Source organism: Pristiophorus japonicus, chromosome 4 (assembly GCF_044704955.1).
Source record: "Pristiophorus japonicus isolate sPriJap1 chromosome 4, sPriJap1.hap1, whole genome shotgun sequence".
NCBI classification, from domain to species: Eukaryota; Metazoa; Chordata; class Chondrichthyes; family Pristiophoridae; genus Pristiophorus; species Pristiophorus japonicus.
This window is the reverse complement of record NC_091980.1, coordinates 256,955,487-256,973,986: the sequence shown is the minus strand read 5'-3', so window position 1 is coordinate 256,973,986 and position 18,500 is coordinate 256,955,487. Positions and strand designations below refer to the sequence as shown.

The 18,500-nt window shown below is 44.6% G+C and overlaps 2 protein-coding genes across 4 annotated transcripts in view; one reads left to right on the top strand and one right to left on the bottom strand.

Annotated features, from left to right (window-relative positions):
* The window catches only part of wdr25 (WD repeat domain 25), a 148,517-nt gene extending 131,185 nt beyond the window's left edge, over window positions 1-17,332 (bottom strand). For 2 of the 3 annotated variants that reach the window (XM_070879375.1, XM_070879374.1), the window contains exons 1-2: window positions 16,721-16,787; window positions 13,307-14,100 (exon numbers count right to left, since the gene is read on the bottom strand). In XM_070879375.1, coding sequence (XP_070735476.1) covers window positions 13,307-14,100; window positions 16,721-16,736 — 810 coding nt within the window. In that variant the 5' untranslated portion in view covers window positions 16,737-16,787. Of the gene's footprint in view, window positions 1-13,306; window positions 14,101-16,720; window positions 16,788-17,300 lie in introns of those variants that run through there. The other variant, XM_070879376.1, reaches the window with a different exon arrangement.
* Window positions 17,333-17,353: 21 nt separating this feature from the next.
* Window positions 17,354-18,500, top strand: part of LOC139263375 (tryptophan--tRNA ligase, cytoplasmic-like) — a 28,241-nt gene continuing 27,094 nt past the window's right edge. The window contains exon 1 of the mRNA XM_070879377.1: window positions 17,354-17,556. The gene's annotated coding sequence lies outside the window, so the exon portion shown is untranslated. The remainder of the gene's footprint in view (window positions 17,557-18,500) is intronic.

Sequence of the window (18,500 nt, the reverse complement as noted above, 5' to 3'; positions counted from 1 at the left end):
GTATGCCTTCTTAACCACTTTATCTACCCTGTCCTGCTACCTTCAAGGATCTGTGGACATGGACTCCAAGGTCCCTCTGTTCCTCTACACTTTTCAGTATCCTTCCATTTATTGTGTATTCCCTTGCCTTGTTAGTACTCCCCAAATGCATTACGTCACACTTCTCCGGATTGAATTCCATTTGCCACTTTTCTGCTCACCTGACCAGTTCATTGATATCCTCCTTGAGTCTACAGCTTTCAACAACAACTTGAATTTATATAGCACCTTTAACGTAGTGAAACATCCCAAGGTGCTTCACAGGTGTGTTACGAAATTTAAAAAAATTGACACCGAGCCGCATAGTTAGAAATTAGCGCAGGTGACCAAAAGCTTGGTCAAAGAGGTAGGTTTTAAGGAGCGTCTTGAAGGAGGAAAGAGAGGCAGAGAGGTGGAGAGGTTTAGGCAAGGAGTTCCAGAGCTTGGGGCCTAGACAACAGAAGGCAAGGTCACCAATAGCTGAGCGATTATAATCAGGGATGCTCAAGGGGGTAGAAAGAATTAGAGGAACGCAGACATCTTGGTGGGTGGGGGAGGGAGTTGTGGGGCTGGAGGAGATTACAGAGATGGGGAGGGGCGAGGCCATGGAGGGATTTGAAAATAAGGACGAGAATTTTGAAATCGAGGTGTTGCTTAACCGGAAACCAATGTAGGTCAGCGAGCGCTGGGGTGATGGGTGAGCGGGACTTGGTGCAAATTAGGACATGGGCAGCCGAGTTTTGAATCACCTCTCGTTTACATAGGGTAGAATGTGGGACGCCAGCCAGGAGTGTGTTGGAATAGTCAAGTCTAAAGGTATCAACAGCATGGATGTGGACTTCAGCAGTGGATGAGCTGAGGAAAGGGCGGAGATGGGCGAGGAAATAGACGGTCTTAGTTATGTTGTGGATATGTGGTCGAAAGCGCGTTTTGAGGTCAAATATGACACCAAGGTTGCGAACAGTCTGGTTCAACCTCAGACAGAAGTTGGGGAGAGGGATGGAGTCAAGGGTAGGGAACGGAGTTTGTAGTGAGGACCGAAAACAATGGCTTCTGTCTTCCCAATATGCAACTGGAGAAATTTCTGCTATCCAGAACTGGATGTTGGACAAGCAGTCTGACAATTTAGAGACCGTGGAGGTAGTGAGATAAAGCTGGGTGTCATCAGCGTACATGTGGAAACTGACGCTGTGTTTTTGGATGATGACGTCAAGGGGTAACATGTAGATGAGAAATAGGAGGGGGCCGAGGATAGATCCTTGGGGGACACCAGAGGTAACGATGTGGGGAGAGGAAGAGAAGCCATTGCAGGTGATCCTCTGGCTACAATTAGATAGATAAGAATGGAACCAGGCAGTTCCACCCAGCTGGAGAGGTGTTGGAAAAGGATGGCGTGGTCAACCGTGTCAAAGGCTGCAGGCAAGTCAAGAAGGACGAGGAGGGATAGTGTGCCTTTGTTATAGTCACAAAGGATGTCATTTGTGACTTTGATGAGAGCTGTTTCGGTACTGCGGCAGGTGTGGAAACTGGATTGGAGGGATTCAATGGAATTGCGAGAAAGATGGGCACGGATTTGGGAGGCGACAACATGTTCAAGGACTTTGGAGAGGAAAAGGAAGTTGAAGATAAGGCAGTAGTTTGCAAGGATGGACGGGTCGAGGATTGTTTTTTTTGAGGAGAGGGGTGATGATGGCAGATTTAAGGAAGAGGGGGACAGTACCCGAGGAGAGAGAACCATTAACAATATCCTCACTATCAAGCATACGGCCAATATTTGTATCATAAACCAGCATAATATAAAAAGTCTTTGTTTCTGAACTGACCCTTGCACGAAGGAACACCAAGTACTGAAAAATGAATACTGTCGGTAAGACCAGCAGATTACAGCACCTCTGCCCCAGAACTCAGATTCCTAAGCAACCAATGAAAGCTAAATCCAGCCAGAAACAGGGTAACATCCAACAAGAAACATGACATGAAAGCTAAAATAGTGAAATTAGTCCTAACATTTAAAGAGGTAAAGTAGTAAATTGCCCATGGCATTGCAGAGTCAGGTTACAAATGTAAGCTTTTTTTATACAATTTGGTGACAGAGATCGTGGATATTATTTACAAATTAGTGCCACAGAGCCATCTAGTGGCCAGAGACTGCAACTACTGCAAGCCAGGTGACAAAATAAATGTGAATTGGAAACGTCGACATAGCATTACAACGTTATATGTTAACAGAAAAGTGTACGATATGGAAGTCTCAATGCATTTACCTCTTTATACATCTAACAGGGTTTCCTCTCAACACAAGCAATTCAATATGTATAATTTTAAAGGAGTTTCTCCATAAAATATCATAGGTGGTCCCTCGAACGAGGATGACTTGCTTCCACGAGAGTTCACAGATATTTCAATGAAGGACCTGATGTTCCAGTCCTGAACTTCAGTTGAGGGAGTGGAAGATGGCTGTGCATGGATTTTTTTTTAATGTGTGATGACAGAGCTAGGCCTTTATCCAGTGGCAAGCATTAACCAGAACAACTGGAGACCTGCTCTGCTGCACGGACCTGGTGCGCACACATATCGCAGTGCGGGCAGGGCCGTGCTGCCCCTGGGCCCTCTGCTCCTCTGGGCCCCGCACCCTCATTCACCGCACCTTTGCCACGATATTCCAGGGCCCGGTGCTCCAGCTCTATTTATAACCCCGACCTGCGGCGGTGTTCTCGCACAGGTCGGGGCGGCCGATGATGTTCCAGGGCCCGGCGCCTGCAGTGGTGTTCTCGCACAGGTCGGGGCGGCCCATGATCCATAAAATATAGTAGGTTAACAATTGACGAAAACTAATATACAGCGTCAACACAACAACTTGTATTTTATATAGCGCCTTTAACATAGTAAAATGTCCTAAAGCACTTCACAGGAGCGTTATAAAACAAAATTCGACACCGAACCACATGAGGAGATATTAGGGCAGATCAAAAGCTTGGTCAAAGAGGTAGGTTTCAAGGAGTGTCTTAACGGAGGAGAGGTAGAGAGGTGAGAGGTTTAGGGAGGGATTTCTAGAGCTTCGGGCCTTGGCAGCTGAAGGCATGGCCGCCAATAGTGGAGCAATTAAAATTGGGGATGTTCAAAAGGCCATAATTGGAGGAGTGCAGAGGGCTGGAGGAGGTTACAGAGATAGGGAGAGGCGAGGCCATGGAGGGATTTGAAAACAAGGATGAGAATTTTAAAATCAAGGCGTTGCTTAACCTATCAATTGTATCCTCATTGTATCTTGTTCTCAATTAACCAATATGCGGTTAAGTGAATAGATGAACCATATTGACCAGAAAGATCGCAGATTCAATCCACAGTCTTTGCTGACTTATCTAATCCCATCCAGGGCAACAAATGGTGGCAAAACAATTGACCCCAGTGCCCCTGAGCTAGAGGTGAAGATGATTAGCCATGGTTCTTGCTGATCACTATCCAGTGATTCCTACAAGATGTGCACATGCATGGACAGTGGGTGAGGTCAAAACTGAACTGAGTTCTGATCCCCGAGAATTAAATATCATGCTAACACTAGCATCGCACATGAAGAATGACCAGTTGGAAGAGTTACCAGAGGGTGACTGGTGCTCATAGTTTTACACCCCAGCGTTAAGAGAGGAGGATGGCGGGGGAAATCTAGTAGGAAAAAACAGCTCCAAACACTAAATTGTGCCAACTTTGTAGCAGTCAGTGTTCCCTGGCAATTGATTCTGAAGAGGACATTTCCATTTCCCCCAGTGAATTAAGAGTAAATGGTTCTCAATGGCAAGCTCTAAATGGTGACCAACATGGTGGATGGGGGAAATGCAATGCATGTCGTGCAGATAGCCCTCGACAATGTACTGCACAGGAAACTATTGGAGAAGATTAAGGGGTACTTAATCAGCAGAACTTTTCCAAACAGCATTCAACAGCAGTGGATCATTTTGAATTCTACATTCTGATTTATAATAGTTATAAGGGGTACTTAGAACAGCAGAAACTTGGATTAAGAACTGGTTGGAAGGGAGGAAACAGAGAACAGGAGTAAAAGACAGTTTCTCTGACAGGTTGGAAGTGGGTAGTGATGTCCCACAGGGTTTTGTTCGAGGACAATTTCTGTTCACTGTGTTAATCGATACTGTGGATATAGGACTAGAGGGAATGGTGTCCAAATTTGCAGACTATATTAAACTTACAAGCACAGTATATAATTCTGAGGAACAAAGGAAGCTGTAGGAATGTACTTATAAGATGGTAGAATAGGCAAAAATGCGGCAGATTGAATTTAATGTCAGTAAATGTGAGGGTACATTTTGATTTTAAAAATATTTTAACTGGGGAAATGCTGGGTGATATGGAAGGACAGAGGGAGTTAGGGTTCAGGTTCACAAGACATTAAAAGCAGAGCTTCAAATGGATAAAGCCATAAAATTGAGAATGGAATACTGGGTTTTATGGAAAGAGGTATAGAATATAAAAGTCGAGATATAATGGTGAATCTATATAAACCTTAAGTAAGACTGCAGTTGAGAGTAGTGTGTGCAGTTACGGACGCCACACTATATAGGAAGGATGTTGCAGCAATGGAGAGGACACAGACAAGATGCTACCTGGTGTGAGAAAGAAAAAACTTGTATTTGTTTAACGCCTTTCATAACCTTAGGATGTCCTAAAGTGATTCTCAGCCAATTAAATATTAATATGTTATATAATAACATAAAGTAAGTTTAATAAACATGAGGTACCACTGGCAAGCACTTTGGGTTTCATTTTTATGTAATGATCTCAATTTTGAAGTAAGATTTTGATGGTAGGAAGTTGCAGATAATATAGAATTGGTTCAACAGTTTTAAATTAGAATTATGAACGTACTGACTTTTCCCCATTCCCAGCATTAATCATAAAGAGAAAATGACCCAAAGATATCTGAATATAAATATAAAAGATACAGTAATATACCACAGGATACCAACTCCCACATACATTGGAGTACGCATACACAACGTATTTGTGAACGATCCTGTATCACAATTTAAAATTAAGGCTCCAAAGGCACACCACAGGACATATGCCATCACTTGCATCCCACAATTGCAAAGATGTCCGGTTTATATTAGCTACACCACATTAAAAACATTCAGATCTTGAAAAAAGGCTGAGGGGTGACCTAATAGAGGTCTTTAAAATTATGAAAGGTTTTGATAGAGTAGACAGAGAGAGTGTTTCCATTCGTGGAGAAGGGCAAAGCTGGAGTCCATCAATATATGATAGTCACCAAGAAATCAAATAGAGAATTCAGAAGAAATTTCTTTACCCACAGAGTGGTGCGAATGTGGAACTCGCTATCGCAGGGAGTGGTTGAGGCAAATAGTATAGATGCATTTAAAGGGAAGCTAGATAAGCATGAGGGAGAAGGGAATAGGGGGTTAAGCTGCAGAGTTCGATGAGGAAGGATGGGAGGAGGCTCGAGTGGAGCATAAACACCGGCATGGACAGGTTATGCCGAATGGCCTGTTTCTGTGTTGTAATTTTATATAATTGTATGTAGTCTTAGAACATAGGAACATAAGAAATAGAAACAGGAGTAGGCTATTTGGCCCCTCGAGTCTGTTCCGCCATTCAATAAGATCATGGCTGATCTGATCCTGGCCTCAACTCCACTTCCCCGCCCGCTCCCCATAACCCTTGACTCCGTTATCCTTCAAAAATCTGTCTATCTTCACATTAAATATATTCAAAGACCGAGCCTTCACAGCTCCCTGGGGTATAGAATTCCAAAGATTCACATCCCTCAGAGAGAAGAAATTCCCCCTCATTTCTGTCTTAAATGGGCAACCCCTTATTCTGAAACTATGCCTCCTGAGTTCTAGATTCCCTCAGGAGGGGAAACATCCTCCCTGCTTCTATTTTGTCAAGCCCCCTCAGAATCTTATGTTTCAATAAGATCACCTCTCATTTTTCTAAACTTTAATGAGTACAGGCCCAACCTTTCTTCATATGACACCCCTTCATCTCAGGAATCAACCTCAAGAACCTCTGAACTGCCTCCAATGCAAGTACAGGTTGTACCTCTCCAGTCCGGGACCCTCTGATCTGGCACCACCCGTGGTTCGGCATCAGTCCTGTGCCTGGAGTATGAGCAGCGACAGTGCGGCGGAGGATACAGGTGTGGCGGCGGAGGGGGGTGTGGCAGGGTGGCGACGGTAAGGGGTCCGGGTTTGGGGCAGTGGCGGCCGGGTCGGGGGCGGCGGATCCAGGACCAGAGGCGGCCAGGGACGGCAGCGGGGTCCGGGGGGGGCGGGGGGGGGCCGCGGCAGTGGGTCGACACGACCTTAAAAAAAAGAACAGCAAACCAGCATGGAGAGAGCGAGGTCCTAGTTTCGCAGCCGGAGGCGTTCAGGAGCCCGGGCACTGTCTTCAGGTACCGGTAGGCCAAGGCTAGGCGTGACCTCCCGTGGTTCAGCAAATTCTCTGTTCCGGCACAGGTCAGGTCCCGAGGGTGTCGGACTGGAGAGATATAACCTGTATATCCTTCCTCAAATAAGTAGACCAAAACTGTACGCAGGACTCCAGGTGTGGTCTTACCAATACCCTATACAGTTGGAGCAGGACTTCCCTGCTTTTATACTCCATCCCCCTTACAATAAAGGCCAACATTCCATTTGCCTTCGATACAATGATTATTGCTGTACCTTTCTGACAAGCCTCCATTATTTCTTGATTTATACTCCGTCCTACAGTGTGGCTACTGTTTGGTGGCCTGTAGACTACTCCCACCAATGGCTTCTTTCCCTTATTATTTTTTATCTCCATCCAAACTGATTCTACATCTTGATCTTCTGAACCAATATCATTTCTCACTACTGCACTGATCGCATCCCTTATTAACAGAGCAATCCTATCTCCTTTTCCTTTCTGCCTATCCTTACGAAATGGCAAATATCACTGAAAGTGCAACCACGTCTCTGTAATGGCAATGAGGAGGCAGACAAAAAGCAGGAAACTATAGACCAGTTAGCCTAACATCTGTGGTTGGGAAAATGTTGGAGTCCATTATTAAAGAAGCAGTAGCAGGACATTTGGAAAAGCATAATGCAGTCAGGCAGAGTCAGCATGGATTTATGAAGGGGAAGTCATGTTTGACAAATTTGCTGGAGTTCTTTGAGGATGTAACGAACAGAGTGGATAAAGGGGAGCCAGTGGATGTGGTGCATTTGGACTTCCAGAAGACATTTGACAATGTGCCACATAAAAGGTTACTGTACAAGATAAAAGTTCACGGGGTTGGGGATAATATATTAGCATGGATAGAGGATTGGCTAACTAACAGAAAACAGAGAGTCGGGATAAATGGTTCATTCTCTGGTTGGCAACCAGTAACTAGTGGGGTGTCGCAGGGATCAGTGCTGGGACCCCAACTATTTACAATCTATATTAACGACTTGGAAGAAGGGACTGAGTGTAATGTAGCCAAGTTTGCTGATGATACAAAGATGGGAGGAAAAGCAATGTGTGAGGACGACAAAAAAATCTGCCAAAGGACATAGACAGGCTAAGTGAGTGGGCAAAAATTTGGCAGATGGAGTATAATGTTGGAAAGTGTGAGATCATGCACTTTGGCAGAAAAAAATCAAAGAGCAAGTTATTATTTCAATGGAGAAAGATTGCAAAGTGCCGCAGTACAGCGGGACCTGGGGGTACTTGTGCATGAAACACAAAAGGATAGTATGCAGGTACAGCAAGTGATCAGGAAGGCCAATGGTATCTTAGCCTTTATTGCAAAGAGGATGGAGTACAAAAGCAGGGAAGTCTTGCTACAGCTATACAAGGTATTGGTGAGGTCACTGCGTGCAGTTTTGGTTTCCATATTTAGGAAAGGATATACTTGCTTTGGAGGCCGTTCAGAGAAGGTTCACTAGGTTGATTCCGGGGATGAGGGGGTTGACTTATGAGGAAAGGTTGAGGAGGTTGAGCCTCTACTCATTGGAATTCAGAAGAATGAGAGGTGACCTTATCGAAACATATAAGATTATGAGGGGGCTTGACAAGGTGGATGCAGAGAGGATGTTTCCACTGATGGGGGAGACTAGAACTAGAAGGCATGATCTTAGAATGAGGGGCTGCCCATTTAAAACAGAGATGAGGAGAAATTTCTTCTCTCAGAGGGTTGTAAATCTGTGGAATTCGCTGCCTCAGAGAGCTGTGGAAGCTGGGACATTGAACAAATTTAAGACAGAAATAGGCAGTTTCTTAAACGATAAGGGGATAAGGGGTTATGGGGAGTGGGCGGGGAAGTGGAGCAGGGTCCATGATCAGATCAGCCATGATCTTATTGAATGGCGGAGCAGGCTCGAGGGGCCGTGTGGCTTGTTCCTGTTCCTATTTCTTATGTTCTTATCAGATCATACATTGCATCAATCAGTTTCATTATCCTTTGAATATACCTCCTTTCAGCTATCTCCTCTGCTAGTGCTCATCTGTTAGGTATTGATTAGGTTATTCTTCCATTAAAGGACAAAAAGCCACGGTATAGCTATCACTCAATATAGTGAATAGGCAAAATTTTTATTTTTTTTCTGGATTTTAAAATATGCCCCAGAATAGCCTTAACTTGAAAACAATCCAAACTCAATTTTATTTAATTGATGAGGCAAATTAACGTAGCGATTTGATGTATTTGTTCCCCTTTATAATTATACAGACCAAATTAGGACTAGAGATTAATATGCAGCAGTTAAAAATCTGTACTTAGCCATACACACATGGTTGACAGTTCTTTATATTACTAGATCTCTGTAATTAGAGTCAGAGATGGATTTTTTCTATAGAATCATAGATCATGATTCAGAGTCAGTGATACCCCACCTCCTAAATTGTTTGTATTCTGGAAAAACACTTTCAATTATTGTGAGGGGGGAGGGCTTTATTTCAGTGATGTACGTGTTATGCTCCTCCTGTACTATGTGGGAAATCAGAGACGCTTCCAGTGTCCCTGACGACTACGTGTGCAGGAAGTGTATCTGCCTCCAGCTCCTGACAGACCGCGTTGCGGAATTGGAGCTGAAGGTGGATTCACTCTGGAGCATCCACGATGCTGAGAATGACGTGAATAGCACGTTTAGTGAGTTGGTCTTACCGCAGGTAAAGGGTCCACAGCCAGATAGGGAATGGAAAACCAACAGGAAGAGCAGTGCAAGGAAGGTAGTGCAGGGATCCCCTGCAGTCATCCCTCTGCAAAACAGATACACTGCTTTGAGTACTGTTGAGGGGGATGACTCATCAGGGGGGAGCAGCAGCAGCCAAGTTTATGGCACCATGGCTGGCTCTGCTGCACAGGACGGCAGGAAAAAGAGTGGGAGCGCGATAGTGATAGGGGATTCAATTGTAAGGGGAATAGATAGGCGTTTCTGCGGCCGCAACCGAGACTCCAGGATGGTATGTTGCCTCCCTGGTGCAAGGGTCAAGGATGTCTCGGAGCGGGTGCAGGACATTCTGAAAAGGGAGGGTGAACAGCCAGTTGCCGTGGTGCATATAAGTACCAACGATATAGGTAAAAAATGGAATGAGGTCCTATGAGACGAATTTAAGGAGCTAGGAGCTAAATTAAAAAGTAGGACCTCAAAAGTAGTAATCTCAGGATTGCTACCAGTGCCACGTGCTAGTCAGAGTAGGAATCACAGGATAGCTCAGATGACTACGCGGCTTGAGCAGTGGTGCAGCAGGGAGGGATTCAAATTCCTGGGGCATTGGAACCGGTTCTGGGGGAGGTGGGACCAGTACAAACCGGACGGTCTGCACCTAGGCAGGACCGGAACCAATGTGCTAGGAGGAGTGTTTGCTAGTGCTGTTGGGGAGGAGTTAAACTAATATGGCAGGGGGATGGGAACCGATGCAGGGAGACGGGAACCAATACAGGGAGACAGAGGGAAACAAAATGGACACAGAAGCAAAAGACAGATAGGAGATGAGTAAAAGTGGAGGACAGAGAAACCCAAGGCAAAAAACAAAAAGGGCCACTTTACAGCAAAATTCTAAAGGGTCAAAGTGTGTTAAAAAGGCAAGCCTGAAGGCTCTGTGCCTCAATGCGAGGAGTATTCAGAATAAGGTGGACGAATTAACTGTGCAGATAGCAGTTAACGGATACTATGTGGTTGGCATCACGGAGACATGGCTCCAGGGTGACCAAGGCTGGGAACTCAACATCCAAGGGTATTCAACATTTAGGAAGGATAGACAGAAAGGAAAAGGAGGCGGGGTGGCGTTGCTGGTTAAAGAGGAAATTAATGCAATTGTAAGGAAAGACATTAGCTTGGATGATGTGGAATCGGTATGGGTGGAGCTACGGAATACCAAAGGGCAGAAAACGCTAGTGGGAGTTGTGTACAGACCTCCAAACAGTAGTAGTGATGTTGGGGAGGGCATCAAACAAGAAATTAGGGGTGCATGCAATAAAGGTGCAGCAGTTATCAAGGGTGACTTTAATATGCATATAGATTGGGCTAACCAAACTGGAAACAATACGGTGGAGGAGGATTTCTTGGAGTGCATAAGGGATGGTTTTCTAGACCAATATGTCGAGGAACCAACTAGGGGGGAGGCCATCTTAGACTGGGTGTTGTGTAATGAGAGAGGATTAATTAGCAATCTCGTTGTGCGAGGCCCCTTGGGGAAAAGTGACCATAATATGGTGGAATTCTACATTAGGATGGAGAATGAAACAGTTAATTCAGAGACCATGGTCCAGAACTTAAAGAAGGGTAACTTTGAAGGTATGAGGCGTGAATTGGCTAGGATAGATTGGCGAATGATACTTAAGGGGTTGACAGTGGATGGGCAATGGCAGACATTTAGAGACCGCATGGATGAACTACAACAATTGTACATCCCTGTCTGGCGTAAAAATAAAAAAGGGAAGGTGGCTCAACTGTGGCTATCAAGGGAAATCAGGGATAGTATTCAAGCTAAGGAAGTGGCATACAAATTGGCCAGAAATAGCAGCGAACCCGGGGACTGGGAGAAATTTAGAAATCAGCAGGAGGACAAAGAGTTTGATTAGGGCAGGGAAAATAGAGTACGAGAGGAAGCTTCCAGGGAACATTAAAATGGACTGCAAAAGCTTCTACAGATATGTAAAGAGAAAAAAGTTAGTAAAGACAAACGTAGGACCCCGGCAGTCAGAATCAGGGCAAGTCATAACAGGGAACAAAGAAATGGCAGACCAATTGAACAAGTACTTTGGTTCGGTATTCACTAAGGAGGATACAAACAACCTTCCGGATATAAAAGGGATCAGAGGGTCTAGTAAGGAGGAGGAACTGAGGGAAATCCTTATTAGTCGGGAAATTGTGTTGGGGAAATTGATGGGATTGAAGGTCGATAAATCCCCAGGGCCTGATGGTCTGCATCCCAGAGTACTTAAGGAGGTGGCCTTGGAAATAGCGGATGCATTGACAGTCATTTTCCAACATTCCATAGATGCTGGATCAGTTCCTATGGAGTGGAGGGTAGCCAATGTAACCCCACTTTTTAAAAAAAGGAGGGAGAGAAAAAACAGGGAATTATAAACCGGTCAGCCTGACATCGGTAGTGGGTAAAATGATGGAATCAATTATTAAGGATGTCATAGCAGCACATTTGGAAAGAGGTGACATGATAGGTCCAAGTCAGCATGGATTTGTTAAAGGGAAATCATGCTTGACAAATCTTCTGGAATTTTTTGAGGATGTTTCCAGTAGAGTGGACAAGGGAGAACCAGTTGATGTGGTGTATTTGGATTTTAGAAGGCTTTCGGACAAGGTCCCACACAAGAGATTAATGTGCAAAGTTAAAGCACATGGGATTGGGGGTAGTGTGCTGACGTGGATTGAGAACTGGTTGGCAGACAGGAAGCAAAGAGTAGGAGTAAATGGGTACTTTTCAGAATGGCAGGCAGTGACTAGTGGGGTACCGCAAGGTTCTGTGCTGTGGCCCCAGCTGTTTACATTGTACATTAATGATTTAGACGAGGGGATTAAATGTAGCATCTCCAAATTTGCGGTTGACACTAAGTTGGGTGGCAGTATGAGCTGCGAGGAGGATGCTATGAGGCTGTAGAGTGACTTGGATAGGTTAGGTGAGTGGGCAAATGCATGGCAGATGAAGTATAATGTGGATAAATGTGAGGTTATCCACTTTGGTGGTAAAAACAGAGAGACAGACTATTATCTGAATGGTGACAGATTAGGAAAAGGGGAGGTGCAACGAGACCTGGGTGTCATGGTACATCAGTCATTGAAGGTTGGCATGCAGGTACAGCAGGAGGTTAAGAAAGCAAATGGCATGTTGGCCCTCATAGCGAGGGGATTTGAGTACAGGGACAGGGAGGTGTTACTACAGTTGTACAGGGCCTTGGTGAGGCCACACTTGGAGTATTGTGTACAGTTTTGGTCTCCTAATTTGAGGAAGGACATTCTTGCTATTGAGGGAGTACAGCGAAGGTTCACCAGACTGATTCCCGAGATGGCGGGACTGACCTATCAAGAAAGACTGGATCAACTGGGCTTGTATTCACTGGAGTTCAGAAGAATGAGAGGGGATCTCATAGAAACGTTTAAAATTCTGATGGGTTTAGACAGGTTAGATGCAGGAAGAATGTTCCCAATGTTGGGGAAGTCCAGAACCAGGGGTCACAGTCTAAGGATAAGGTGTAAGCCATTTAGAACCGAGATGAGGAGAAACGTTTTCACCCAGAGAGTGGTGAACCTGTGGAATTCTCTACCACAGAAAGTTGTTGAGGCCAATTCACTAAATATATTCAAAAAGGAGTTAGATGTAGTCCTTACTACTAGGGGGATCAAGGCATATGGCGAGAAAGCAGGAATGGGGTACTGAAGTTGCATGTTCAGCCATGAACTCATTGAATGGCAGTGCAGGCTCGAAGGGCCGAAGGGCCTACTGCTGCACCTATTTTCTATGTTTCTATGTAATTAATAGATTTGTGTAAAGCAACATAATAACAGCGCATTTGACATGCTCCCAATAGCGGTTGCTTTGGAATTTCAAAAAGAACAAAGCTACTTGCAAGATTAGTCCAAAAGCAATAAAATGTGTTGTATCACATTCCAGTCGTAAAGGCATTTGAAGAGGGAAAAAATAAATTATGAATGGAAGATTTATGAAAAGCTATATTTCCAATTATATTAGGTTGCAATTGGCCAATAAGGATTTTAATAAATTGCATCGCCTTTTAGTACAAACCGATACCCAGCATCTATTGTCTACTTGACATCTAATGTTACTCTACCTTTATGGACTTATCCATGGAGGCAGAGAGCAGTAAGTGACTGTGTTGCTGCATAGGACACCACTGTATTGTAGTTACTGGTCCCTTGTGCTGAGACATCTGAAACACCAAGCGCTTTGCGATGTTTGAAGTTTTGTATTGGTTTTCCAAATAGGGCTTAATGAAGTCTGAAACTCTGCTCAGCAGGTTTAACTGCTGTTCTTCTGGTGCAGTATGGTTTATCTCGGAGTGCAAAACTTCGGTGCTGTCTTTGAACTCTTCATTTTCATAACTTACTACTTTCTTCTGCCTCAGTCTTTTGGGTATGTAAGGTTTCATATTTTGAGTAGAAGCCACCGAGTCTTGAAATAATCTTTTCTGAACTGAGGGGATCATCTTTGCAGAAGTTCTGTCAGATTTATGCACCAGATCCAATGCATTTTCATAGTCATTTTTAGGAAACTGAAAATATGTCTCATCATTGAAAGTCATTTGTTGAGATCTGGGAGTTACACTAAATCTCTGTGCATGTTTCAGTGTATTTTTCCATTTGCATTCCATATTGCTACCTCCAGTAGCTGCACGTTTTACCTCTAAACCACATCTAGAAGATTCCAGTCCTGTTGTAGTTGGAAATATAGATTGAACTTGAAATTTAGAGTGAACAAAATCATCTCTCTGAAGATAATTGACTTCTCCGTTTTTGTCATTATCCGTCTCTGAATCTGACGATTCATAGGCAACCAGAGAATTCATGTTGCACTCTGCAATGGATAGGATGCGTACGCTTCTGGCTGTGAACCTGATGGAGCCTCCTGTAATTACACCATTTTTATTAATTGAAAGAATTAAAGTTATGATGCAAATCTCTACTTCTGTTTATTTTAAAATTAAACAATTACTATTGTGGCTTCATTAAGTATTTATACTCCAAATGGTTAGCTTACACCTCTAAAATATGGATTCTTCCCCTCCTTTCTAATAAAAACACAAGTTCATTAGAGGCCAGGCGGTATCTGCAGTTCAAGCAACTGTAGTAAGTAAATCAGATATCCCTGCTGTAACAGTGCTCAACTGTGGAGATGTTATGGGATCATATAGAAGAACAAGGTTATATAGGAACACTTGCAAGTCCCATGCTTTCTAAGCACTACACACAAAAGAAAAATCTAAATTGCAAGTCTACATATGTACTGCCACGAGAGAGAATATATTAAGAAAAATATTGGAAACCCATTTAAATATATTCAAAAAGGCAAAAAGGGATAAACCATATAACTGTAGACCTGCAAGTCTAATACCATGGGTGAGTAAGCTTCTAGAGGCCAGAATACAGGTTAAAATTGATACTTACCTAGATGCACGATTTTAATAAAGGACAAGCAACATGGATTTGTAAAAGAGAAATTGTGTCTGAAAAATTTCATATAACTTTTTTGAGGCAACAAGAGTACACACCAAAAGACTTCTGATAAAATGTCACACAAGAGGCTTTCCAAATAATTTTGAAAAAGACAAAATTTCAACAGCTTTATGGTAGTTTATATTAAATTTTTATTTAAAAAAAAGAGACTTGTGTTGCCTGTTTGTGAAAGAAAGATAACAGTGCACTCATTACAGCGTTTGTGTTCTATAAACTTTACATATTTATATCTATAAATATTACAACACATCACCCACCACCTCCCACCCAAAAGAAAAGAAAAAGAGGACAGAGTGAAGCAAAAAAAGTTAAGAAAATGGCAGACGAGAAAGATAGGGAAACCACAACACAAAGACAAGAGAAATTATATTCACTGATAGGAAGTGCATTAATATTCAAAAATCTTAAATCTGCGCATACTTACTACCAACTTTTAACCTTTGTAAATTCCTGCAACCAAATTTGTAATGGAAACTATTTAAAATTGTCATACTGTAATTACACCCTCCCCCAATAGTGATCGAATTCCAAATTACATTTGTATGCTCAATTATCCTCAACCTCCAACTCCATGTCACCTGAAAATTAGTTAGTCTTGACGTCCTATGCAATGCCATAGATTGGCAAGTCTATAAAAATGAACTGAATTGGGGTATGAGGCACAATATCAACATTTGCAGATGGCACAAAAATAGGGACTATGTATATCTGTGAAAGGGAATATATGTGACTTCAAGAGTACATAGTGAGGTTTGTAGATTGGGCAGATGGATGCCTGTCAAGTGAAATTTAATGCACAGAAATGAGATGATATGCTTTGAGACAAATAGGAAAAGACATGCAATATCTTTAAAAGTAGAGAAGAGATACTTAGGGGTGCAGATAAACATTTTTTTTTAAAGTAAAGAAGTAATGCTAGATATAAAACCGACATGAATCATTGGTTAGACGACAGTTAGATTGTGCCCCGTTTTGGGCACCTTGCTTTAGGAAAGGATGTCAAGGCAATGAAGACAGGGCAAAAGAAGTTCAATGTTATACCAGTTATGAGAGGCTTTAGTTATGAGGTGAAACTCGGGCACTTTTCATTGGAACAAAAATGGGTAAGAGGAAATCTAATAGAGTTGTTCAAAATTACAAGGGGATTTGAAAAGGTAAATAGGGCAAAACTATTTTCACTGGTAGCTAGTGGGAGTAAATTGAAGATCATTAATAAAAAAAACATGCATTTATATAGCGCCTTTAACATAGTAAAGCATTCCAAGGCACTTCACGAGAGCATTACAAGACAAAATATATTTGACACCAAGCCGCACAAGAAGAAACGATGGCAGATGACCAAACGTTTGGTCAAAGAGTTAAGTTTTAAGAAGCATCTTAAAGGAGGAAAGGGAGGTAGAGAGGCAGTGGTTTAGGGAGGCAGCTGAAGGCATGGCCACCAATGATTGAGCAGTTATAATCAGGGGTGCTCAAGAGGGCAGAATTAGAGGAGCACAGATATTTCTGGGGGGTGGGGGTTGAAGGAACAGAATTTTAATTTGATTTGATTTGAAAAAGGTTCCATTTAGTTTTCAATTGTTAATTTGTGGTTTTTGGTGCCCTCAAAAAAAAAAGTGGGGACACTTAATTGAAAGTTAGTTTAAAATAGTTGTGAGGCCAAAGGAGATTACAGAGATGGGGAGGGGCGAGGCCATGGAGAGATTTGTAAACAAGGATGAGAATTTTGAAATCGAAGTGTTGCTTAACCGACAGCTTATGTAGGTCAATGAGCACAGAGGTGATGGGTGAGCGGGATGTAGTGCAAGTTAGGACACGGGCTGCCAAGTTTTGGATGAATGTGGGAAGTCAGCTAGGAGTGCGTTGGAATAATCACATCTAGAGGTTAAAAAAAGGGGAAATTAGGTATTAAAAAAAAACCTAAAGGGCTGTTTGACTCGGAATGCTCTACCAGAAACAATGGTGGTAAGTGAACCCACAATAGTTTTTATAATAACAAAAAATGCTGGAAATACCCAGGTCAGGTAGCATCTGCAGTTTCGAATTGTTGACCTTTCATCAGAACTGGAAAAAGTTAGATGTTACACGTTTTAAGCAGAGGCAGGTAAAGCTTTTATTAGAGAACTGAAAATTTGGCAAAAAACGAGAGGGAACTGGGACTAAGCAGACAGCTCTTTCAGGGAGCCGAAAGGCACAACTTTTCTACAATATAATATTCGATATGGAGGTTTGTTTTAAGAAATGAAGAGTGGTGTCTTCATAACAATACATTATGCTGTTGGGCCATAAACAAACAAAAACTCGACTAGTCTGCCCACCAGACTCACGAGGATGTACATGTCGCACCTACACAGCAGTGAGTTACATTATTGGATTAGACGGTCAGAATATGAACATTGCTTGTACTGGCACGGTGTGACCCACTCACACGGGCTGCCCGACACCTGCACATTTTTTAAACGGAACTGGCCAGTTTTTTTGAGTAAGCCGTTTTAAAACTTTGTAAACTATGGATAAAAAGACATCCAATACCCCCTCATACGAGGAGAAGCATTGGTCATTTCAGTTAATGTCAAGCTCAAACTGTCAACCCACCAGCTTCCGGCTCCCGGCTCCCGTCCCCCCGACTTCCGGGTCCCGCTCAGCTCCCATCCCTCCGCAACAACCCGCTTTTCAGTTAGTTCCGGAGCACAATTGGATGTAAGTGCGACCGGCTCCGGGATCTGAGCGCTGATGTGTCCGGTCCGTAGCTGAGGGAAGAGGCGAAACGTTTCGCTAAATCTGAGGATTGGACAGGCGGCGATCGGAAGTGCTGCGAACGCCCGCCTGCAACGAGTCCGATTCCGAGCAGGTCACGGAATTTCTGATGCAATCGGGGACCGTTCGTGAGGGGCCGGGATCAGGCTGTGTGAGGGGCCGGGGGAGTGAGAGAGGGGCCAGGTTCAGGCTGTGCGAGGGGCCGGGGGAGTGAGAGAGGGGCCGGGATCAGGCTGTGAGTGAGGGGCCGGGGGAGTGAGTGAGGGGCCGGGATCAGGCTGTGTGAGGGGCCGGGGGAGTGAGTGAGGGGCCGGGATCAGGCTGTGAGTGAGGGGCCGGGGGAGTGAGTGAGGGGCCAGGTTCAGGCTGTGTGAGGGGCCAGGGGAGTGAGAGAGGGGCCGGGATCAGGCTGTGAGTGAGGGGCCGGGGGAGTGAGAGAGGGGCCAGGTTCAGGCTGTGAGTGAGGGGCCGGGGGAGTGAGAGAGGGGCCGGGATCAGGCTGTGAGTGAGGGGCCGGGGGAGTGAGAGAAGGGCCGGGATCAGGCTGTGAGTGAGGGGCCGGGGGAGTGAGTGAGGGGCCGGGATCAGGCTGTGTGAGGGGCCGGGGGAGTGAGTGAGGGGCCGGGATCAGGCTGTGAGTGAGGGGCCGGGGGAGTGAGTGAGGGGCCAGGTTCAGGCTGTGTGAGGGGCCGGGGGAGTGAGAGAGGGGCCGGGATCAGGCTGTGAGTGAGGGGCCGGGGGAGTGAGAGAGGGGCCAGGTTCAGGCTGTGAGTGAGGGGCCGGGCGAGTGAGAGAGGGGCCGGGATCAGGCTGTGAGTGAGGGGCCGGGGGAGTGAGAGAGGGGCCGGGATCAGGCTGTGAGTGAGGGGCCGGGGGAGTGAGTGAGGGGCCGGGATCAGGCTGTGAGTGAGGTGCCGGGGGAGTGAGTGAGGGGCCGGGGGAGTGAGTGAGGGGCCAGGTTCAGGGAGTGAGTGAGGGGCCAGGTTCAGGGAGTGAGTGAGGGGCCGGGGGAGTGAGTGAGGGGCCAGGTTCAGGGAG